Source organism: Xiphophorus maculatus, chromosome 23 (assembly GCF_002775205.1).
Source record: "Xiphophorus maculatus strain JP 163 A chromosome 23, X_maculatus-5.0-male, whole genome shotgun sequence".
In the NCBI taxonomy this organism is placed as follows: domain Eukaryota; kingdom Metazoa; phylum Chordata; class Actinopteri; order Cyprinodontiformes; family Poeciliidae; genus Xiphophorus; species Xiphophorus maculatus.
In genome coordinates, this window is record NC_036465.1 from 24769728 (window position 1) to 24795506 (window position 25779).

Genomic DNA, 25779 nt, shown 5'->3' on the forward strand with positions numbered 1-25779 from the left:
CAACTTATTAGTTTCAAGATGGCAGAATTTGCTTAACTTTTAACCACGTCAACGGTTCAGAAAATCAAGTAATGAAGGTTTTTTGTTGTTGTTGTTTTTTTTACTTTGTACAACTTCCCTTGAAATATCAATAACATCAACAGCAGGTCAGTATCAGTATCGATATTTACGTCATAAAATCGATATTTAGTTTCAGATTCCTTCTTGAAATTTTAGTTTATGTTTGTATTTTGGTCTCTCAATTCTACCTCCAAAAAGGTTTTCTGTTTAATTTGCCTCCAATTATATTTGTTTGGACTTTATTAAGTAAAAATGTACAAAGTCATGATAATACTTCTTTAAAGTATTTAGCCCAAATTATGTCCAAGATTAGAACAAAAAGCAATTCAAAAGAAAGAAAAAAAAAACAACTGAAAAATACGTAAAGATCAGAAGTTTTATAAGATATCAAACTTATGTAAAAAGTATTGGTATCGGTATTGGCGATACGGTTCCTATATTTACTTGGCATCGGATCAATACCAAAATATGCAGCATACAGCACATCTCTAGTGAACACGACAGCAAGTGGAAGTTTTAGGTAGGTCCTGGTATAAGAACGTGGTGTCGCACAGTAAAACGCTCAGCAGGAAAAGCGAGTTCACACCGAAATGCTTTGTATGCAACACCGACCCAACGCGGCTGAAAGCTGGTAGACCAGCAACGTGGACACTCAGCCTGACTGCTACTCTCTGTCCTGCACCGACAGGTGGGCGGCGGCTGCCCTGACGGAGAAGAAACACGTCCATTTGGATTGTGGGAAATGAAGTAAATTGTCACGAGAAATGTCAACGATCAGTAATGACTATGAAATCTGGACTGTCTGCAGACAGAATCCACACATCTCACAGAATACGCAGAGTACGCCAGTGGAAAAACCTCACAACTAATATAAAGTTTCTATTTTTACTTTTTTACGTCTATGAGGAGTTAAAAGCTCTCGGGAGCCCCCTGGTGGGCTGGAGACCCTAAGCAGCCCACTTATCCCTCTAGCCGGCTGTTACGCGTAGAAGCGACAAATAGAAATAGACAAGTTTGAATTTATTTTTTGTGCCTTTTGGTAATCAGTGCGTTACATTTAATTCTGTATAGTTTTGTCGTTTTGCTTTGTTGCTCTTTCTTTGTACATAAGTAATGTTTCACACTAATATAGAAAGAACTAAGCTAAAGCAGACCCTTTGGTTTTGAGAGAGCGCATACGAATGTGTACGAAAACCCATTTATGACTGGTTGATCACAGACCGTTTTCTCTAACAACCTCCCAGCTGTCTCTCCCAGTTAGTTCCCCCCCTTTTTTGTTTGGAGCTGCTGCTCTTCAGCAAACAGACTCCAGCTCCGCGCTTCTCTCCCGTGTAATTAAATAGAGACGGGACGCTGTTTTGTCCTTTCTCTGACCCCCTACTTTGCCAGTTTTACTGTAAACATCCCAGTTCGCCGTGTGTCCCGTTGGCCATCCTTGAGATCCTGTTACATCTATTAAAAAAAGAAGAAGAAGAAGCTGCAGGTCAGATGTTTTCGGGGAATAAAGGACATTTGTGAACAGGTGTATAAATGTAAACACACGCAGCAGATGTAATCACCGTAACCAGCTCCGGCTCTCTGCTGCTCCTGTCCTTGTCTGATCATCAGTCACTTAACATCTGATTCGGACTCAATTATCTGCTGGAGAGCAGCGCCGAGTCACACAACTTGAAGCATTTCGACAAAAACAGAAAAATTAGCTGAAGGTTATCGTTGGACGCCTCTGAAGTGCTTTCACCTGTTTCCTTGTTTTCCTCACGGTTCTCTCAAGTCAATCTTTTTTTTTTTTTTTCTCAACCCAACTGGTGAATAATTCACACAGAGCGGGCTGGTTACTTTAAAAAAAAAATGTTTCGATTATTTTCTTTTTTATTTCTCTTTCTGGAAGAGGCTGGAGGGACGCTGCGGTCCACCCCCCCCCCCCCCCCCCCGGAACCTTGGCTCGGTGTTGCTCGTTTCCTCGGTTCTGCCTCCTCTCCCTCCTCCAGGGTCATGTTGTTTCGGGTTCGCCTCCTCCTCCGTCCACACCCCGAGAAATCCGGGATTATTTCAAACTAAAACAGATGGATGGAATCAATCAGCCATGCTTTTACTTTTCTCTTCTTCTACATAACCGCCCTCTTTCACCTCCACCCTTACCCTCCCTCTCTCCCTCCCTCCCTCTCTCTCTCTCTCTCTCTGCCCCCCACCCCCTCTCCTCTCAGGGCTGCAGACTGAGGAGATGCATAAATTCAAACGCATTAGTATTCCAGTCAGGCTCTCCATTTCAAGGCAAGGCCTAGCACCCTTCCGCCTTTCCTCCTCTCCTTTCCTCTTTCTCTCCTTCCTTCACCCCCTTCTCCTCCTCCTCTTCCTCTCCTCCCCCCCGGATCTATTTTTGAATGATTTAAACAGTCCCGCATCCACTGGGCTCGACTTCTTCTTCCCAACGCCATCCCTGAAATATTTTTAGTCGCGGCATCTTTGTTTATTTATCTATTTATGGAGATTTTTGTTTTGTTTGTTTTGTTTTTTTTTTGTTTTTGTCTTGTCTGTTTCGCCCCTTGCACGGCCAATTATATACACAGCTGTAGTCTTTGAAATGAGATTCATCTGCTTCTGATTGTGTGTGTGTGTGTGTGTGTATATGTGTGTGTGTGTGTGTGTGTGTGTGTGTGTGTGTGTGTGTGTGTGTGTGTGTGTGTGTGTGTGTGTGTGTGTGTGTGTGTCATTGTGTCTTTTGCTGTCAGGCCCAGCAGCCCCGGCGATAAATCACGCATGTCCGCTGGAGCAGGGCAGAGGGCCGGACAATAAGGTTTCAGCTGTAAGAGAGGAGCGCGTGAGATTTGGCTGTGACAGACCGAGGTCCCACGCGAAATGTTACAGCTGTTCGTCACGTGAAGGCTTTACCTTTTAACACGCAGGAGGCTTAAAGTGTGTGTGTGTGTGTGTGTGTGTGTGTGTGTGTGTGTGTGTGTGTGTGTGTGTGTGTGTAGGGACATGTGGGCTGGATTGATCCGGATTAGATCACAATGACCACATCATTTGGGAACAAGTTGATTTGTTTCACTTGAGATTTTTGTTATTTTTGTGGCGTATTTTTGCTTAATTGCTTTTATTATTATTATTATTTTCTATTTTCTTTATATGTATTTAATTATATTATATTTGATCAAATGTCTTTTGAAAATATATTTTTTTCCCCCACCCACAATCAAACAGCAGCAATAATAATAATAATAATAATAATAATGAGGATAATAATATTTTTTTCCAACGTTTTTGACGTTCTAAATATTAAAAAATAAAACATTTTTTCGTAAAGTTACTCCTGTACAGACCGCATACTATAAATACAAAAAAAGCTACTCCTACTAGCAATAATAATAATAATAATAATAGTAACACATTTTTGTGACAGGTTTTAAATTCGGAATAAATGCTGAACTCCATGGTTTGAAAATAGAAAAAAAGCCACTTTGATTTTATCCTTGAAATAATATGAATACAAGAATATCAAAAGTTGAAAGCGTTCTGTGAGTAAAGCGACTCTTTTCTTCTGATTGTTGCCCGTAAATATAAATATGGCCTCATTATTATTACATGATGACAATTAAGATGATCAGATATTATTTTTAAACTCCTGCTGGGGAGCAATGGGGGCATGAGCTGCGACGCAGCCTTTAATAATAATAATAATAATAATAATAATAATAATTCCTTAGACATCCAATTTTCCTTTAGACAGTAAACAATTGTACCAGGAAATTGTTTATTACAACATACATTGTTTATTTCAAAACATAATACAAGCTTTATACTGAAAATAAATAATTACTCGAGATGTCATCGAAATTTTGGAATAAAAGCGCCCAAACTGTTTCCTCTTACTGAAAATAGGCTGGGTGATTTTCTGTTTGTTTTTCTTCTTCCTCTTCTTCTTCTTTCTTTCTTTGCTTTTTTTTTTTTTTAATTATTTCTTTCAAAAACATTGCTAATTAAGTGCATGAATAAACTAACAATAATTTGCTTAAATTAATGACTCAAAAAGTGTAGATATATTTATATATATATATATAAAACTGTACAATGTCGGAGAAAAATACTGAACCGAGTATAACAGGAGTATTGGAGATTATAAAAAATTTGGGGGGGGTTTCTGGTCGTACAGTAAAATGATAGGCAGGTGTACAGCGTCGTTAAGCCCCCTCCCCAAACAAACCCCACACCCATGTTTCTGAATTATCCCCGGCTCTGTTTGTCTTCAGAGTCCACACACAGTTTCTGTGGTCAGAATAAAGAATAAAACAAAACAAGACAAAACAACGACTTCAAAAATAGTTGAGAATGTGAGGGAGAGGCGAAAATTAAGAAAAGAATAACCCTCCAAGTGCTTTTATGTTGCAGAATCACTACATCTGATGTAATGTTTGCATATGAAAAAAAAAACAACCCAAAAACATAATTACAGGTTTGCTGTAAAACAGAAAAAAGAGCAAAAAATCCGTTAACTAAAAAATTATATATATTTTTTTGTTCTTTAGTTTGACGCCACTGATCATCCAAATGAAACAGCGTGTGTGTGTGTGTATGTGTGCGTGTGGAGGAGGGTGGGGGACAAGTCAAAAATAAGACATCAGTTCCCATGTTAGCAATTATTATAGAGCTGATGGGAAATGGTGACACAAACCAAAGGCGCTGGCAGGTATATAATTAGGCACATTTTGTATTTATATCCGTGATGGAGAAGAAAAAAAGAAACAAAGCGAAGCTCCAAAAAGGATCTGAAATGTGATGTAATAATGCCCTCGTGACAGTTAGAAAAAAGGACGAAGGCCGAGCGGGTTTCTCTGTTCTTCCTATTGGGATTCAGTGCTGGCGGCAGCGGCGGGAGTCTGTACCGGGACAGGCGGCGGAGGCTGGCAGCCGGAAGCCGGTCCACCATCCTGTAGCGCGCTCGCGTCCCTTTGCTCCAGAGTCCGTAACCGGGCGGGTCCTCCTCCTCCTCCTCCTCCTCCTCCTCCTCCTCCTCGCGCGGTCAGAGATCGTGGCACGAGGACGTGTCCCCCGCGCTCCCGCTGTGCGAATAGGGTCCCTCGTGCGGCGGCGGCGGCGGCGGCGGCTCCCCGGGCGGCGTCATCCGCTTCTCCTTTTGCCTCCGGTTGCAGAACCACACGCGCACCACCTCCTTCTCCAGCTGCAGCGAGTCCGCGAGCGACGTGATCTCCTGCGCGGCCGGCTTGGGACACTTGAGGAAGTGCGTCTCCAGGACCCCCTTCACGCTCACCTCGATGGACGTCCTCTTCTTCCGCTTCCTCCCCTGAGCTGCGATCTTGTCTATGCTGCTGGAGCTGCCCGTGGACGAGTCCGCCTCCTCCAGCCACTTGTTCAGCAGTGGCTTTAGTTTGCACATGTTCTTAAAGCTCAGCTGCAGGGCCTCGAACCTGCAGATGGTGGTCTGGGAAAACACGTTGCCGTAGAGCGTGCCCAGGGCCAGACCCACGTCCGCCTGCGTGAAGCCCAGCTTGATTCTCCTCTGCTTGAACTGCTTGGCAAAGAGCTCCAGCTCGTCCGAGGTCGGCGTCTCCTCGTCCGAGTGGTCGTGGCAGTGGTGCCCGCCGAGGTCGCTGTGCTCGGGGCTGAGCGTGTCCCTGAGGCCCGGGTGTATGCCTTGGCCCTGCGTGTTGGCCGGCGGCGTGAGGCCGCCGTGGTCCAGCATGCCGTTGACGGTGAAGCCCGTCTGGGAGTAGATGTTGATCTGCTGCCCGCTGGGGATGGAGGAGTTGTGGGACACCGGGGTGCCCCAGGCTCCCGGGTGGCTCCCGTGGTTGTTGTGGTGCGGGGAGTGATGCGCGACGTGCGGGGAGCGGTGATGGATGATGCCGAGCTGCAGGTCCTCTCTGCCGGGCTTCACGTCCTGCTGCTCCATGGAGGACCAGGGGCTGCCCTCCGACAGGCTGCTCGCCCATTGGTGCCCGAGGGGGTGCCCGTTGCTCTGGATGCTCTGCAGGTAGTCGCTCTGGATCAGCTTCTGGTGGCCTCTGTAGGGGCTCGCGGGCTGCATGGCCTGGCTGTCCGCGTGGATCATGGAGCTGGGGCTGAGCAGGGTGTAGGGGCTGGAGGCAGCTGTGGCCATGCTGGCTGCTGAACCCCACTAATGCTACTGAATGGAGGCAGCGGTTCAGCCTCTGACATCTCCCTCTCTCCGGAGCCCCGTCTGCAGCCTGGCACTGACTGACAGCTTCCGCCGCCACTCACGCGCCGACGGCCGACGCGTCTCCGCCAATGACGTGCCGCGAGACTCTGCCGAGCCTCCGCCTTCTGGAAGCGGAGCTCGGGTTACCGCGGAGGCAGCCGGACCGGAAGTGGTGTCGCACAGCACCGGTCGACTGGGTCTGGCTGCGGAGTGATGGGAGCGTGGAGCGCGGTTCCTGTTTATTAATTAAAGTTTCCAACTGATTTACGCGCGCCTTTATTGCTGCTCCCGTCACCCTTGAGCGCGTGCGAAGAAAGGGATTAAAGCGCAACGGCATTTCTTAGACGTGCCAGCACTTAAATTAGAGACATACAATCAAACTAAGAGCAGTTCGCACTGGTAATTATTAACTTAGCAAGGGAAAGGAATGATCAGGTGTTGGGTGGAAAGTCGCGTCTTTACGCATTCTTTTACGCACAGGTCATTTGAAAACCTTCGTCACTTTGGCGAGAGGAAAAACTGCAGAAGCACATTGCATAAAAAATATAACTCAATTTAATATTGAGAAATTAGATCTCAATATTGTTGAGATTTCATTTCTCAAGAATATGAAATCCTTTCTGCTCGTCTTTGCAAATAAAAACAAAGTGTGGTGTGTAGTTTTTGTTTTATAACAGCCCCTTTTACTCTAACACCCCTGAATAAAAGTCACCTAATTTGTTCACAATGTGACGATGAAGGCAAAAGGAGAATCGGGTTAAAAACTTGACCCTTATTTTAAAGAGCGAAAGGAAAACGCAGGGCACCATTGCTCATCAACAAATAAGTATTGATCAAAAAGGCAGCCAATGATAAAACTCTGGAGAAGCTTCAGAGATCCACAGAATCCATCAGAAGAGTCATCCTGATCGATACGTCCAGACTGTAAAACATGGTGGAAGCGGCATCATGCTGTGGGGAGGCTGTTCTTCCTTAAGGACAGTGAGAGGTGAAGAGGAAACAAATGGAGTCGAGCACAAAATCGTCTGTGCAGACTCGACACTGTGGCTGACATCCACCTTCCAGCAGCACAAAAGTTTTAAAACCTACACAGCCAAAGCTGCCAGTTTGGATTAATAAAAAAAATAAAAATGAATCCGTTAGAAGGGACCAGTCGAATCCTGGTCGAGATTCCAATTTAAGAATCCTTGGCAATATTTCAACAATGTATGTTTACAGACACTTTTCATCCGACATGATGGCCGCGTTGCAGAGGAGACATGGGCATTAACGTCGGCCTCTAAAAGCCAGCGAACCCCCAGAAGACTTTCAGCTGTAATTACGGTGAAAGGCGGTTCCACGTGGCAATCAAAGCCCCACGAGCACAAACACTGTTCCTGAAAAACATCCATTTGTGAAGCAATTCCGTGGGACACCAGTCACTTATATCACTGAGCTCCGGCCAGTAGCCGCATTGAATCCAGTTTCAAATTGTGTTGATATTTGTTGATGCTCTCATTGAAGACAATCTTGACAAACTGCAGGGTGAGTTTAAGAAAAAAAAAAAAAAAAACAGAATCGGAATTTATAGTAGCAACGATAAATCAATATATATATATATATCACGATAAACGATAGAAGACATTTCCGTAGATGTATTCAGCGATCGCCGCGTAAAGAATTCAGCAAGTTGTATAGTCACTTAAACTGAGTCCCTCGCAGTTATTATGCATCACTTTTGCATATCTTCCAGATAATACAGCTGCGTGATTGCATTTGCCATTAGCGGGCGGCTGCGTCACCGTCCCCCTTATTGGTTTGAAATTCCATTAAACATATTGCTCCAGCTCCCAGGTTTAAGCTTGATTTACATTTGCATACATTTTCATACATTTAGGAGAAATAAAAAGAAGGCTGCAGCGGCGACCAGAAAGTCATTAGAGGAGCGGAGAGAGAGGCACAAGCTGCGCTGACGGAGAACCGAGGCTGAGACCGGGGCGGGGGGAGAGAGAGAAAAGAGGCCGGTGCAGGTGAGCTGGCTGACCGGGGCGGGAGTGCAGGCCGGCCCGCTGGAGGGAGGACGGGGCCTCGGAGTGACGGAGGGAGAGAGGAGGATGAATAATGCAGCCTGTAAACTTGTCCAAGTAGATGGGTGGGAGATTAAAAAGAAAAGAAAGAAAGAAAGGAAATCGTATGGATATGTTTGTTTTGTTCCTGGGCGAATTCCTGCGTGGAGCTGCGCCTGGATTCTTTATAGCCATTCTCTTTGAATTTCGGCTAAAAGTGGCTGAATATTTGATGTGAAAGGCGATGTTGTTCCACTGGCCTAGATTTGGTGAGCCGGGTTGCTTCGTTTGAATCGTTATGGGATGAAAAAAAAAAGAGAGAGAGAGAGAAGAAGAAGAAGAAGAAGAAGAAGAACAAGAAGAAGAAGAAGAAGAAGAAGAAGAAGAAGAAGAAGAAGAAGAAGTGGCGGCGTTTGTTGTGAACTTGCAGCACAATTGATGGCAGCAGTTTCTCAATAAGGGACCCACATTTTCATGTCATGTGAAATGACACGCCTCAGCGAGTTGAGTTTTGAAAATGGATTAAAATATACGCGCACTAAATCGTTTGATCTCAACCGCTCAAATTAGACATTTCAACACGGAAGAATTAGGGGAGGGAAGGGATCCCATGTTTGCGTCTTTTATTTCCCAAATATAAATTTGCCTACATGTGTTTGCTGTGGCGCATAAAGCGGGACTTGGATAGAGAGAGAAAGAGAGAGAGAGAGAGAGAGAGAGAGAGAGGTGGGGGTGGGGGGTTGTTTCTCTCTCCATAGTCTAAGTTTCTGAGTGTAACAGATGCTTCTCTAGAAACGCTCCTTGTGCCGACTCCCTTTTATTCGCGTCGACATTTTTCTGCCGCCGAGCGCGTTTCCATAGCGAGGCGAATAAAAGGCAAATCCCCGCTCCGCGCCTCCAATAAAGGGCCCATTCACAGATAACCCGAGCCAGCCCCGCTACACTTGCAGCCTCCTCTCCATACAAGGTGCACATTACTGGCGAACAACTGAAACTAATGAGCTATCATTTCTTTAATTTCGCCTTTGTGCAGACGCTCGTTCGCGCTTGTTTATCACGTTTTTTTTTTTTTTTTGTTTTGTTTGTGTTTGTCTGGCGGCCGAGGGTGAATTTTTAAACGATTGTCTTGTGACTCGGGCGTTTTTTTTTTTTTTTTGCAGTTTATTTGCGGGAGGGGAGAAAAATAAACGGGACCAGTCAGCAGTAAAAACCACCGGCGTTCGTCTAAAAATAAAGGGCGAGATCAGATCTGTTAATGCAGCAAATATGCTAGAATTAACTGGTAAGCGCAACGACGGGCGTTGGGCAATTTGGATACGGTTTCCTTTGGCCAGATTCTAATCAGTATTGATCAGCTAAGCTTAACATTGGAAAGACTTATAAATAAAATTAAATTCATTTCTAACCAGTTTTAAAACAGCTACTTTACTAACAAGATTCATTCACGTCAAAAGCTAAAAGCCATTATTGAGCTCATTTGACTAAAATTAAGTTCTGTCTTATTTTCTTTACCTAAACTAAAATGGCAATTTTCATCCGTTTCAGTTTTAATAATTGAAAAATACAAAACAAATAATAATAATAATAATAATAATAATAATAATAATAATAATAATAATAATAATAATAATAATAATAATACAAAAATCAAGCAACAACTCTTACGCAACAAAATAACAGTTGAGTAAAACCAAGTAAAGATGACTAACGGGCATACGTCAGTTTAACTCACACCACGCTGCGCTACGTTGAATCCTCCGGCTTCGGTAGTTTGTTTTGTTTTCCTAAAATCCTATTTAAAAATAACCAATAAAAAAAAATGAAGTATCTTGTGACTGCCATATTAAACGTTACTCAATAAGTAACAAACTTAAAAATGTATTTATTTATTTTTCAGGAGTCCAAATTGCTAGCTAGTTTGACATTAGCATTAGCGCTCTCGCTAACTCCGCTAAAACTCGGCGCAGACTTAAATTCCGGGTCCCACGCAGAAACTTCCTCCACTACAAGCCTCAGGATGCTTCTCGGCTGCTGCTGACTTGATGAATTCATTACTAAACTGAACACATTAGCTTCGCTGTTCTCAGCGGGAGACCAACGAAATGGGCTAACAGCTGATTGACAAAACGTCTTTATTTGAATTCTAATCAAAATGCGTCTGTGGTTAATGTCAAATTTCAGCTATCGTTGAATATTACATTTAAAACCTAATGTGCTTGATTTAAATCAACAATTATTTAAATGGCTACTACAACTGTAAGAAATCTTTTTTTTTTTTTTAGCTAGTTTCGCTTTAGCATTATAACTGCCGTTAAGCTAGCTAAACCTGAACTCAAACTTAAATTCTTGCCCCAATACAGAAACTTAAAACTCTTTTTTAAAAAAAAAAAAAAAAAAAAGTCTTAAAACTATTTTATTGCTGTATTCATCCTTAATAAAATCAACATAAACATAAAACTCTCAAAACAAGACTAGTGGCAGCTGATAGAAGCGCCGTCTTTAGCTGGGATTTGTAACTAAAATGACTGAAACATAGTTAGTACTGATATTCTTTTATAAAAAGTAAAATAAAATAAAAAAACAGTAATAGTTAATATTTAATAACCTCTGTTTCTTACAGAGTGAGACTCAATGCTACCAGCTTTTTAATTAATACTTCAATTAACACGATAAAGATTAATTAGAGCTTTAGATTAATTGTTTCGCCATAATTATTAAGTAATTTTTTTTTTAGAATTTGTCAAGTTAAATTGCCTCTTGGCTGCAGTTCTTTAATATTCTGTCAGGAAATTGAAATGACTGAGCCCAGACCTTCAGAAAACCTCACATACAGCGTATGTAAAAATGTAAACATGAGAACGTTGGTTTGTGTTAATATCTCAAACTTCCAGGGTTTGTTCCTCAGAGAATCCACACTGAGGTTCAGCTTTTTTTTTTTTTATCACCCCACCCCTCTCCTTTTTGAATGAAGATTAAAATGAGTTGTTTATTACAAAAATTGAAGCGCCGATCTGAATTCGGCTGGGCGTTTTGTGCTTCATTTGGGTTTTTTTTTTTTTTTTTTATGGTTTTGATGTTCCACCCTGCAGCTTCCAGTTCGGTGCTGCGGCTCCCAGATAAATCAGGCTTTAGTCTGCTATTGAGAGCGCCTTGGGCCTCGGGGCGGGACCTGTCACTTTCAGTGTCGTGACCTTTCTGGAAACTTTCCCCCAAGGAGCCTAAAATCTGCCCCATGCTGCCAACAAAGCAAGGCCACATACTTATTTATTTATTCACATACATTGGACACAAAGGGTATTATAATTGCTATTCTTTTTTTTTTCCCCCTGACCCACAGTGAGTAAACTGGAAAAATAACAACCCTTTCCCCCCCCCAAAAAATACGTAGATGTTTTGTTTTTGTCTTTTGAAAATGAGAAAAGAAAGAAAGAAAAGAAAAGGGCGCCTTTGTCATCTCTCAGTCTGAACTAAGTTGTTCTGCAGGCTGCCAGACAGAAAAATCGATACTCCCATTAACCCGTGACGTCGCTAATAAAGGACAGCTCCAGCATGTCCAGACAGGACGAGCCCCGGCCTCACGTCGTCCTCTGTGACAAGCTGTTTGTTTTTGTGATTAGCCCGATTCTAAAACGCCGTTTTAAAGTGCTGAGGAACGACGTGTCGAGCACAAAAGTCCCATCTGCTCCTTCTTTATGCGCACGTCTGTGTGTCCGTCCGAGGCTGCGAGGGGTGGAAGCACGGCCGGACTGACCAGAGAGTGACTGTGCGGCGGCTGTGTAATGCATGAGAGCGGGCTGCGTTTGTTTACCCTGCACTGCCACACTCTGCAGGCTTTGTAGAGGTCAGGCGCTTGTGTGGATGTGCGTAGGATTTTACACACGTCCAGTTTCAGTCACTTGTAGTCAGGAAGAAATGAATGTGCACAACTTTCTCTTCTGTTGTTTGAGGTGTTTCCTTTCATTTTTCATTTTTCTGCTCTGTTATATGTAATGATGGCGTTAGAAAATTTCACTTACTTCTGAGGCAAGGCTTAAGTAGCGCTATTACTTAATAAAGGCCAGATACGTGAAATATAACTTATACAGAGGGCGTTTCCTTCAGCATAGCAGGATTTAGGTCTGAAAGTGTCTGAAAGTACTTTTTTCAACCTACTTAAAAACATAAGTTTTGCTTGTTTGTGAATGAAACCTGTGGGGTTTTACAGAAGGATAAAAGTTTAAGAAACAATTAAAAGAAAGAAACAAAAAAATAAATAAATAAATTAAAGGCAAAACAGAAAATTTGAATAAAATAGAAAAAGTAAGTGAACAGTAAAGATAAAAGGAAATAACAAAACAGCAAAACTAAAGAAAAACTAAATAAAACCTCTTAAAGCAAAGAAAGCAGAACTAAAAGTGTATGAAATAAAATACAGCAAAAAAAGCCAAAATACACAATAGAAAATAAAACATGAAAAGAAATGAAAATAGTAAGAAACCACCAAATAAAACCCACAGGAAAATAATCTTTAATAAATGTGATGTTTGCCGAACATCTTCCAAACGAGGAGAAATGTCTGCCTGAGCATTTTGTCCACTTTTAAAATTACAATTAAAAACAAAAGTTTTAAATTCTTCATAACCCAAAAGGCAAATTACCTAAAGTTACAATACAATAATAACAATAAAAAAGTTCTCATGATTTACACCATAAAGCTTGCTGATGTTTTATTAGCTTGACCTGAGAGACATCAGCCATTTTATCAAGCAGCATAAAAAAATAAAACAGCTCCACAGATAAAGTTTAGCCACTCAGTCAAATTAAGATCCTACTTTCAAATGATGCCAGATTAGTTATTAAAACAGTCTGCGATTGAGTTGAAAAACACCTTAAAGCTTTTATGTAAGGCAACTTAGCATCCCAGTTGTAATGCAAATTCCAGCATCAAATTATTTTGGGGTTTTAAATGTTGTAAGAGGAAAAGTTACAGGGGTCGCTGCAGAGTCTGTCCAGGTTTTACACTCAGAGAACAAAACCAAATGTTGGGAAAGTGAGGTTGTTTTAATCTGTGAGGAACTGAAACGCCTGAGATTCGAGGGATATTCACTGCTGGTGTGTGTGTGTGTGTGTGTGTGTGTGTGCGTGTGTGCGTGTGTGTGTGTGTGTGGGGGTGTGTGTGTGTGTGTGCGTGTGTGTGTGTGTGCGCGTGTGTGTGTGTGTGTTTCACTGTGTTACAGGTGCTGCCGGCAGCAGAGGCTGGTGCTGTTACAGGGTCACAGAAAGGAGCCATGTTGGTTTTAACAACAACAAAAAAAAGGACATAAAAGTTTACCATCTGTTAAATTTCAAACCGCTCACATAAACCCGGAGCCTCCTGCACAGAGATCACTGAAGAGGGGGGAAAACGTAGAGAAACATGACGTGAGCTCTTCAGCACCTCTAACCCCCCCCCCCCCCCACACACACACACACACACCTCCTCCTCACACACACACACCTCCTCCTCCTCCTCTGCCGAGTTTGAGAAGAGGCTTGTCGCCGAGGCCTCCGATGGCACCTCGGAGCCAAATGAAGAAGAAGAAAAAAAAGAGGCCAAAGTTGTTGCAAAAACCTCCCACATGAAATCGGCTTTCCTCCTGTGGTCGATGTTTAATGAATGGTCTCCGCGAGTTTCGTGCAGGATGTGAGCAAGTTCTCTGCCTCTGCTAAACAACCAGCTGACATACTTTCCCCCTGTGGAGCACACAAACCCCCCCACACACACTCACCCCCCCCCCCCCCCACACACACACACACCAACACACACACACAGACAGGTCCCTCTGAAGGAGCAGGCGGAGCTGGCAGTTGCACATCTGCATTTCAAACACAGACTCTCTGGGATTCATTATTAATTAGCCTGCTGAGCCCTGGAGGACTGGTGATGCTGCCATCTCTCTTACACACACACACACACACACCCACACACACTCACGCACGCAGAAAAACACGCTCATAAAATGCTCAGGCACACACACACACACACACACACACCTCGTGACCCCGGTGCCCCCCTCTACACTTTAGAAAGTCCTCGGCTGAATACCGAGCTGTGCAAGCGCGTTGCTTTTCCTCCCTCCCTCCAATCACGTCGCATCTTCCTAATGCCTGGTAAGGATGATGAATTACACCAGCAGACTGCTTCTTAAGCCGCGTTATGTTCAATATACAGCAGCAAGAGTCCACGACGAGACGCGTCTCACGTCGGCGTCGCGAAACCTTCGGGGTTTTCTGCAGTCTCGTCGCTTTGAAGCGGAATAAGTTGCGTTTTGTTTCGCCTCTAATTCGGGGCTGAGTCTCGGCGCGCACGCTCCCCGACCCCGGTCACGCGCGAGAAGCGTCTCCGGGGGAGGTGTGAGTTGGGGGGGGGGGGGGGGCGTCCGATGAGAGAGACGTTAAAAAAAAAGTTGGGGATGTAGGGGGAGGTGTGGGTGGAGAGGCTGGTTTATGAAAACAAACACGTCGCAGGGAAATAAAATAAGTCCGTGTTGCAGGTTTGCGGGGATTAGTATGCGGGGAGCATCAGATCCTGTCATACTTGTGACTGGATTGTGTGGTGACTGCTAACAGAGGGACTTCATCCCATTGGTTCAAACTTGGAAAATGCGGCATGTGTCTCTTTAAAAGCCCCCGTACTTCACTGTGTTTCACTGGGATTTTAACACTGGGAAATAATGCACGTTTTTCATAAAGGGAGAAAATGAAAAGTCTGTCTCACATTTGCATTCAGCTGCTCTTTGAGTCAATACTTTGTAGATGTTCCTTTTGATGCAGTTGCAGCTTTGGGATGTGCTTTTGCACAGTGAAATTTCTTTGCCAAAAAAAAACATTTAAAAAATGTAACAATTTTAAAAAAGCCCAAGCTCACCTTGCCCTGAGAGCACCTGTTAACAGCAGGTTTTAATGTCTTTCCAGTTAGATTAAGGTCTTGGCTTTGATTGGGCCGCTCTATTCTGTCAACACGCTCTGGTCTAAACCAATCCTTGCTAGCTCTGGGTTTATGTGTAGAGCTGCTGTTTTGCTGGAAGGTGAACCTCTGCTCAAGTCTTAAAGTCTCTTGCAGCCTGAATTTCTTAGAACTGCCATGTGTTTTGCATAATCCATCTTATCTCTGCATGCAGGCTAAAATAGTTAATATTTTTCTTGTCTAACCAGAGAACCATCTTCCACTTGTATTTCTGTCTCCTACAAATTGCTAACGGGACTTCTTCTGGCATTCCGTTAAAGGGGCTGTGTGTTATGTAAAATCTTCTTTCTTGATCATGTTATAATGCTATTCCATCATCACAAACATACCTGGAGTGTTGCCTTGAAGATTTCCTGCATGTCTGAGAAATCCTTGAATCATTCAGGATTCCCTGAAGCGTCTTCCCCGCTCAGGCCCCTCCAGACTAGCAGCAGCAGCAATTAGCAAACGCCTGTTGGGACTGCGAGTCTGCTGGGTTCACTGGGTTCTCACTCTGACGCTCCTAAAAGCTGTTGCAAACGGCATAACGGAGAAACGTTGTTGCGAGGACGCACTGTCAGGAAGAGTGGGAGCTTCTTAAAGAAACAGAAGCCCAATTTCAAAGCGGCGAATTGCGAAAGTCAAATTTCGTTCAAGTCACGTTTGACATTTGCAGCACTTTTATAACAACTGAAGGTGAGTTACTGGATTGTGTTGCAAAACGGCACAATGTGCCTGGAACATGCATAATACTGTCCCTTTAAGAATGGCTTTCTTCTTGCCATGAACGCCACAGTTGTGTACTGCACAATTAACAGCTGTCAATTATAACATATCCTCTCACCTGAGCAATGGATCCCTGCAGCTCCTCCAGTGTTGCTTACGTGGATGACAATGTCTTGGTAGTCTTGCACTGGAATGTATTCTTTCCATTTTCATATCATCATCTTCCTAAAATAAATGTCTGAAGTCACTTTTTGTCAAAAGTGTCTTTTGTTGTTCTTTTTGGGGCAAAAACAATGACTCAGGCTATTATTTTAGGAAGGTGACGATATCATGGATTGGGGATCAGATCGTCTACACACCACATATTTCAGATTCTTATTTCCAAAAAGAAAAAGAAAACCATTCATGCCACAATTAAGAGCTATGTTTTATGTGGGCTTGTCTAATATAATCCCAATAAATACACAAAGGTTTATGGGTTTAGTTTGAGACAATGTAAAAAAAAAAAATGGGGGAATGAATACTTTTTTCATTCCCATCCATCCACAGGCGCAAAAAGGTGGGTATGCGCTACATGCGCTGTGTTAGTGACGAGATTCATTTGGATTTTGTTGTCATCTGATGACTGGGAGCTAAACCAAAACAACAGGAGAGGGACAAAGATAAAGACGTAGTAGGGATAGAAAAACGTTTCAAAGTGGTTGACAGACTTTAGGTTAGTTATTTCAGTCTACCAAGAGGAGGCTAGTAAGTATTCAGGTTAGCTTAAGTTACTAGTAAAATGAAAGGTCACTGTTGTCTTGTGCTGTAGCTGCAGGTGCTACAACGTCTCCGCATCCACCTACAGGAAAGACATGGCTGCGTCCCTGCATCCGCCCAGCATCCACCCGTCTGCCATTGGAGGTACAGGTGGGCAGGCAGCGTGTGATCTCCCAGCACACATCATCACCTCTCCGCCTGCTTCCCTCCGGGGCCCCGGCGCGGCCCCCAGTCAGGGTTAGAAGCTCTGGCAGCAATTTGAATGTAATTGCATAAGTGAGCAAGACACCGCCATCATCGCCGTCTGCCTCCGAACTCTTTCATGTCGACTGGAAGCCGCTGCTCAGCCGTCACTTTCTATCTCCATCCAAGCTAAGGCAGCTAACAGCGAAGCGCTCTCACACACCGCCGCGTCCCCGTGAAGACCAGCGCCTCTCGGACCGACTGGATCGGATTCAGAGCGCTTCCTGGTTTTTGGAGCGCTTCCTGGTTTTTGGGGACGGCGAGCGGTGCTCCGACGACCGAGATCCGCTTCCCTGCAACACAGCCCGGCCTTTGTTGGATGCAGAGGGAAGAATCTGGGCCGATCGCAAGAGATCTGCACAAATGTTGTTACAAGGTCTCGCTCCGAAAGGGAATTCTCATTCCCCTCCACCTCCACTTGGAACATTCCCCCCTTTCTTTCAAAGAATTGTGCGTGTATGATTTTTGGTTTCGTACCAATTCCACCTGGAGTCTCGGAGCAAAGAATAACAAATACGGGAAACATTTCATCCAGAATAATATGTTTGTCCAGAGACCTGTGGACTTTGGGAGGAATGGACCCCCTGTGATGTGGTCTGCTGCCAGTGTGTGTGTTTGTGTGTGTGTGGGTTCCTGTGGACGTGTGAGACGGGTGAAGAGACTCTCCACCCCCCCAGGGCCAGGAACTCTGGGTACAGAGGAAGAGAGACCAACACACTCTCAGATTTCCAAAGGGTGTGTGTGTGTGTGTGTGTGTGTGTGTGTGTGTGTGTGTGTGTGTGTGTGTGTGTGTGGGTGCAAACGCTGATATGTATCTGTGATACAGGATGTGACAAAAAGTGGGCAAACAGGCAGGGCACTAATGGGGTAAAAACTAGAAGTATCTCTGTTATGCTTCCTAAAACAGAATAAGGCGATTTCCTTCTTCACTCATTTTATCTTAAAAACTTCCAGGACTTTCAGAGAGCAGCAGGACTAATGCTGAGATGAAATCACACAAAGCTGGACACAAATAACTAGTGTTCACATGGCAACCCCATCATTAGCATTTAAAGTAGCATTTTATTAGCACGACGACTTATGATGGACAAGACGTCTCCCTCAAACCTGATGATTTTCATTCGATTGTCGTTGTGTCTCTGATGTGAAGGAAAAATAACCCGAACTGAATTTATAGCAGATATGTTCTGAGAACAACAAATAAAATGTCTGTTTCCAGTCCTGATGTCTCTGACTTCCTTCAACAGAAATTAGTTCAAAGTCTAATTACTGGCTACAATAAAAAAAAGCATGATTAAAAAGCATAGTAAATTTAAATGCAGGAAAGACATGACATGGTACTTTAATAATGAAGAAAGTACTGAGGAAGAGCTCAGTGTACTTTTTTTTTTTAAAAAACTCAAGGAGGTAATTAAATGTGGACCTAATGATGCAGAGATAATGGTTAGTTGCTGTTGCTGCTCAGTGTTCACATTAGGGTTAATCAGGGACAAATCATGGAAACATTCTGGCTCGGCACATTTTACTGATAATTCTGAACCGATAGCATTATCTATATCCAATAGTAAATAATTATTATGGACCGTACAGTCTTATTCGGGTTTGGGTTTGTTCCTCAGTAGCTGTGCAAAACGACAAAAAGTATACAATGTATACAAATCATTTGTGACTGACCATCATTCTCAGTGGAAAATGTTCATAAAGGTGATCAGACCAGGACAGTAAAGCCGTTTTGGGAGGTACCGCAAAAAATACTAATAAAAAATAATAATAATTATAATACATCATTTTATTTATTTTACATTTATGGCACAGGTTACTCTGTATGTCTTTTCATGATGTGAATGGAGGTGTGGGGGTTAGTTAGCTGAGTGGTCGGCATTTTTAAAAAGGGGGCCATGGCCCCCCAGGACTCATCTTGGGGACGCCACTGCTCATTCTGTCTCTTCTGTGGAGGTTAAAGTAGCTGTGGTGTAATAATAATAATAAAAATATTACTATACATGTATTTTTATTATTGGTTAATTTTCTAAAAATCTTCTACAAACAAATAAATACAACTACCATTAAGTTCATGTTATTTCAGTGGTTAAATTTTCTTCTTCTTCTTTGCTGTAATTTCACTGCCTGATGTTCATCAAGGTGTAGAGTTGGAATTTGCTCTGCACGCCATGAGCTGTTGATCAGATCTTTTTTGTTTTACTGAGGAACCAGAGCAGACACTCAGTGGTGACATCATGAGCAGCCGGGAGTCACTGATTGGTCAGAGAAGCTGCCCTTATACAATCACATGTTGGAACCGTCGGACTCAGACAGCACCTGCACATATACGAGATCTCCAACACAAATTTCAAAGCAATGACTCCAACACGCTCTGCCATTACACTCATGTTTAGAGAATGTAATGTCACTGATACGTTCGATCAGCTGTGCTTCTTCTCAGCTTGGATCTCAGTTGATAGATATTGCTGTTATTATGACATCTGATTGCTTCTTTTTTTTTTTAAATACGTGACCACAGAAATACAGTTTGTTCCAGTAGAACCCTTCTCTTATTACTTATTACTTATTTTATTTACCCAGAGAAGCAGCCGAGAAGAGAGGCCCAGGGAAACTCTGGAGGAGCAGCAGGAATCTACGGCTCAGGAGGGGAAAACTCCCTGAATCCCATCTCTCAGTCACACTTTCAAACCAAACAGAAGGAGGGCAGCTGGTGGAAGAAAGCCGTAAGAAACCAGTTTGCCGCCAGCCTGGGGGAGACAGAAGAACAGGCGGAACAAGATGATCAGATCAGTTCAAATATTAACTTTTTCACCTGCATTCAAAATGCTATGTCTGGCACGTCACCCTGAGCGCTCCGTCCCCACAGTGAAACATGGCGTTGGCAGCATTATGCTTTGGAATGCTCTCCATTTACTTAAAAAAAGGGTATTTAAAAATAAAATAGAAGCCGGACAGACTTAATGGGAAGATGGGTGGAGCTATAACAAAGGGTCAATCCTAAATAAAACCCTGTCAGAGGGTGCAAAGGACAGAGACTGGGCCCGACAACAAACAGCCAGAGCTTTAATGGAACGGCTGAGAATGAAGCATGTCTACAGGATGTGTACAGAATGTGCTTAGTAAAAATCCTGACCTGAATACAATTTTAAAAATCTGTGGCAAGACTTCAAAATCTCTATTCAAAATGACTGAACTTTAAGCTAGTTTGGAAAGACTAACAGAAAAATACGCTCAGAAATCTGCAACTGTATATCCCCCTTTAGTAAAGGTACTTTTAAAGGGGCAATACTGCATGTTTTCCAGGCACGTAGTGCCATTTTATTGCAGTCAAGTAACTATGTTAACTTCACTTGTTATAAAAATGTTGTATCAAATATGACTTGGAAGAAATTTGACTTCTTAATTTAACTCTTTGAATTTGGGCCTCTGTCTCTTTAAGAAGCTTCTGCTCTGTCTGAAACTCCGCCTTCAGGAAGTCGTCACAACATGGCACCTCCATTAACCCTTTAACAACATTATATCATCAAAAAAAGTCGATTTCACATAATAAAAATGATTGACTCAAGTTGGCTGAATACTTTAGAATCATTACTTTTTAAATTTTGTCAAAGCATTTGTTCTTCCTCTTTATGTTTTAAAAAGATTTAGGAAATGTTAGTGTTGGAAGAGTTTCAGCTCAGTTTTGGGACAATTTTAATAAAACCAAACTCAGACAGTTCTGATCCACTTCAACTCAAACTCAGGTCCTTGTTGAGGTCTAGTCTGTTTTCACTAACTCTAACCTGCTACAGGAACTAATCCTGGCCCAACATTAACAGAAACGTTTTATATTCCACACCTGGGGCAGGTTTTGTACTTCTCCTTACGGTTCCCTGTGTGTATATTTGCATCTCTGAAGCACTCTTTCTTTGGGCCCGTCGGGGGTTTGCTACCGGTGATGTCATTGCCTTCAATGATAATGCTAATGCGGCTAAAGGACGCACCGGCAGGAGAAGGAGAAATGATTTTGAAAAAACAAGAGCTTCCTCTGAGACAAAGTGACTGCTGCTATCTGTAATGTGACCAACAAGGAGTGTAGCAGGACTGAGCCCCGCGCTCTCTGGCTTCCCCTCTCTCTGGCTCCGACTCTGTCTCCTTGGCTATGAAAGAAGGTCTTATTGAAGCTATGTCAGCTGTCTCAAGGGCATCCAGAACAAAGATGCTTTTCACCCCTCTGTATATCCTCATCTCAACGCTCACATCCTCACCTCTCTCTCTTGTCTCTCCTCTGCCTGTTTACTCGAATTCCCACATCAGGCGCGCGTCTCGTCTGTCTTTTCTTTTTTCTTTTCTTTCTTTTACTTCCTCTTTTTTCCCCCCCTCGCCTCCTCCTCGCTTTGGCCTTTTTGCTCTAGCTTTACGCGTCGGCCGCCGCAGAATAGCAATAAAGCGACTCCTTCTGCGAGTTTTGGGCGCTTTAGACCAAAGGTGAGGGTGTATTTGTGATCAGCTTTGCCTCTGGTATGTGGAAGTGTGTGTGTATATCTGTGCCTGCATGGCAGAGGATGGGAGGCAGGAGGAGCGGGATGTAGGAAGGCAGCAGCAGCTGGTGGAGATACACAGTGTCAGGGAAGCTCAGGGAGACACACACACACACACACAGACAGAGAGAGAGAGAGGACAACAGAAGATGCCTCCTTGGCCGGCTGCGTGGAAGGGGGACAGTGGAGCATAACAAACAGGATCCACCTTTCTGCTTGGCTAATTTTCCCCATTAAAACAACCCAGCAGGAGCCTCAGCAGTCCACCAGCTGGAACAGAGGTTATTTTAGAGCCTGTCTTTCTCCGGGGTGTGTGTGGGTGTGTGTGTCACTTGCGTCTATTTTGCCGTTTGAATCTGGAGTTAAGGGAAGCATAAAGATCCTCCACAGGAACGGTTTCAATACACTGATATTAATTTCCTTCTCTCCGGTGATGCATAAAGAAATAAAACCTCCACAGTTGTCTCCTCTCTGCGCCTGTGTGTGTTTTATCCTGCTAGGCGTCTCTATAATGCGTTCGCCACTGATATTGATGTATGTGCCCACATTTGCCCAGTCAACTCTTTATGTGGCTAAAGTCATCAGCCCTCCCCTCATACATCTCAGTCAGATCCTAAACTAATCCCCAACCCTGCTACTCTGACAAGAAAATCCCCGATTTTAATGCATGCACACACGTCTCTCTCTCAGCCGCCAGCCACACACACATCCTCAACTCACACACACACACACACACACACACACACACACACACACACACACACACACACACACGCTCCTTGCTTGTCTGGGTTACCTGCTTCCCCCATAGTCTCTTTACCTTTCGGTAGAGCCTCCTCTGTGTTTGTGTTGTTTATGGAAATCTATCCTGATCTAATATTTTCTTTCTCCTTTGTTAACACAAGTGTTTGGCAGCACACAATCTCTGTTTTGTTTTTTTTTTGGTAAAGGCTGAAAGAAGATGTAACTCAAATCTGCTGCAGATTCTATCAGAGAGGAGGAGATGTCCATAATTTTAGGACAAAATATTCATCCATCCATCCATCCATCCATTTTCTTACAGCCTGGTCCCTAGTGGGTCGGGAGGTGCTGGTGTTTATCTCCAGCTAACGTTCCTCAGAGGCGGGTTCACCCTGGACAGGTCGCCAGTCTGTCGCAGACAAAATATTCAATAACAACATTCCTTTCCACTTCCCCGTTCTGAAACCATTTGTGGTATTGACTGAAGTTTCTCACAAATTTCACTTATTCTGTGGTCAATCATGCTTGCTTGTTGTATTACATCAGCGATGAATAGCCTATTTTTGTGGTTGCGTGTCAAAATATCTGTGTTACCAAAAAAGGAGCAACAAGTGTTAAACCTGGCTGTATTTGGGAGTTAATAACTGGGAAATGAATATATTTACATGAATATACAACAGAAGAAAACAATTGAAAGAGTCCGTCTGCTTCCAGCAGGCGCTAGCTGCTTAGCTGCTAATGCTAATGTAGCAGGAAGAAGGAAGTCCAACGATTGAGAACACCTGTTGCATCTATTAATTAACTGCCAGCATGGGGTAAAGTGAGAATAAAGAGAGGCTCTTTTGTTTCCATGTTTTCTGAAAACCTTCGAAATAGTTCAAGTACAGAAATCCTGACAAACTGATTCTCCTGTTGCTGCTGGGCCAGAAGGAGCTCTCCAGTTTAGATGGAGTAATTTGGGGCTCAGTAGGTAAAATTTGCCCGGTCCTTCCTCCGCAGTTTACTGTTCGCCACTCGCCTGGGGTAACGTAAACGGTGTGAACCCGGCTGCTTTATTTCTCCAGGTTTGGTGCGTTGGTTCGCAATTTTGTTCCATTTTGTTTTACTTGCTGTGGAGTTGTTTTGTGTAACCCTACCTTCCCATTCCTGCGTCCGGGCCCAGAGCTGACGGTGGTGGAGGTCCGTCAGGGGGACTAGAAATAAACACAACACTGTAAAACCACGTCTCTCTCATTGGTTTACAAACTAGCTTACTGGTGCTGTACTCATTTCCTTGGGTGCATTTAAAGGGCACAGCACCAAATACACCATCTCTTTTGCTGCTACACTCAGTAAGCTAACGTTTAGCTAGCTGGCACTGGAGACGTTAGGCCAGCGCTAGTTTTCTCAAACGTTTTCACAGATTCAGATTCATATTTATTCGTGTCCCAAATGGACAAGTATAAAACCTAAAAGACAAAGTGTCAAAGTTTAAAAAAAAAAACACACAGCAGATGAACTAATAATTCTATCCTGAGTGCTTTAATCACATTTAATGTGCTGTAAATTGACTTTATTATATATTTAAGCTAGCTAAAACAACTTGCCACAATAACAGTCTGAAGGGTGTCTTGCCTCTTCAAGCAGCTCCAGAGACATTATGCATGAAAAGTTTGGCTTCATTTCTATTTTCTTCTTAAAAATGCAACTAGTTACATGCCTATTAACCAATAGTTAATAGGTTTTTGCGCTAATCACTCTGATTGGCTGCACTGTTTTTTTGCTATTGTGGGTTGGCGGTCAAAGATTTTCTGAACACTTCCAAAGAACCAAACAAACAAACACGATTGAACTTAAGTTTTTTATCAAATGGTTAATCAACAAACTCAGTTGGTTTGACACATGGACAGATTATTTAAAAGGCACAAGCTTCAAATTCCATCAAAAATTGTAGATTTTTATCCAACTTTTTACTTGGAAAAGATTGTTTCATTGAATTTAATCTCTGCAGCCGCTTTCAACTAAAACATCAGACTTTAGATTGTTAGATTCCATAAGAGCTTTGAGTTGATAAAAGGACCCGTAACGAGTCCACTAAAAAAAACCCTTCAAATCCTGTGAACTTTTTGTGGCAATATTTAAATGTTTGAAACTCTGATCTTTGGATTTGAACAAACTTCAGTGTTATTTCAGGGTTATGACATTGTAAAAACCACGTCTCTCTACCTTTGATCTTTACCATTTGACTCAAATTTTTTAACAATTTGCAGAGACTTTATAGATCTGCTTGGTGTTTCCTGAATGTAGTGCAGATGCTAATTAGACGGTTTATTTTAACTCGTGATATAAAAAAAAAGGATAGTCTCTCTTTTTTGGAAAGCTTAGGTTTGTTTTGTTGGAAATTGTCATTGTAATAAAATATTTGCCACATTCCAATTATATATATATATATTTAATTAGTTTCACTGTACATTGTTTCCCCAATATTACATCCTTAAATTATATTAGGGACATAGCTATACTTCATTGAAAAAACAAAAACAATACAGCCTGAAGTCAAGATTTCATTTTTCCTCCTTTTTTTTCAGCAGGCATCTTGCAGATTTTATTTATTTATTTTAAGCAGCTCTGAGGCATTTTCTGGGTTCCAGATGGATTACTTTCACAGCCTGATAATAAAAAAAAACTAGCAGTGGGAACAGTGTAGTCTGCCAACAGATAACATTCAAGTAACATCCAGCAGACATGTAGGAAACACTTTTAACAAATCGGCTCCATTTGAAAGGCTTGGAGAGACTTGCGCCGCCCAGATCTCCCTTTGTCTTCCAGCTCTTGCAGAGGCGATTTGAATAAAAGAAAAATATATATATAATAATTTACACAGGTCACGACCGCCCAATCTGATGGGCTGGAGACGGAGCCCCACATCCGGCTCTGAGCCAATGGGAAGGACATCAGAAGATTTCAAGCAAACATCCTTTCTTTAACATATCCTTTACTAAAAAGCCTAGAGATGTGAGATAAGCTTGCAGTTTTACTGAGATGTTCATCAAATATTCGTGTAAACAATGAATAAACACGGCTAGCTTTATTTAAATCAGAAAGACCCGATCACCTGATCCCGAGATTACCTGTCAGCATGATAAATTATTGGCTGAAAATGAATGGTTATCTCTGTGGAATCACCAGATGGCCTCAAGAGCTCAGAATGGCACAACAGCAACACATCACCTTTAATATATTAAAAGAAAAAAAAAAAACCTCAAAAACTCAAAAAAACCCAAACTTGAGCATCTGCAGCAGGCCACGTATAATATTTCTAATTTAGTGGTGCGGAACTTTATTTAGGGGAATCAGAGTAAAGAGGGACAGATTTATTGGTACATAAAATGTTGAGCTCCTTGCTTTGTTTTTCTTCTGCTCCTCTACGCCGTCGTGGTTGTGACTCGACGTAAAAATAAGAATGAAATATTACTAAGAGGTTCATTTATTTCAAGAAAATCAGTTGACAGAAGCGTCCTGTCCAGGACTGACGCTGAAAAACTAAAGCGTTTCTCCCTTTAA

The 25779-nt window shown here is 42.8% G+C and overlaps 1 protein-coding gene across 1 annotated transcript; it reads right to left on the reverse strand.

Annotated features, from left to right (window-relative positions):
• Positions 1-3805: 3805 nt before the first annotated feature.
• On the reverse strand, positions 3806-6292 carry pou3f4 (POU class 3 homeobox 4). The gene has a single exon (XM_005809836.2). The coding sequence runs from the start codon at positions 6173-6175 to the stop codon at positions 5078-5080; it is 1098 nt and encodes a 365-aa protein (XP_005809893.1). The 5' UTR covers positions 6176-6292; the 3' UTR covers positions 3806-5077.
• Positions 6293-25779: the final 19487 nt, after the last annotated feature.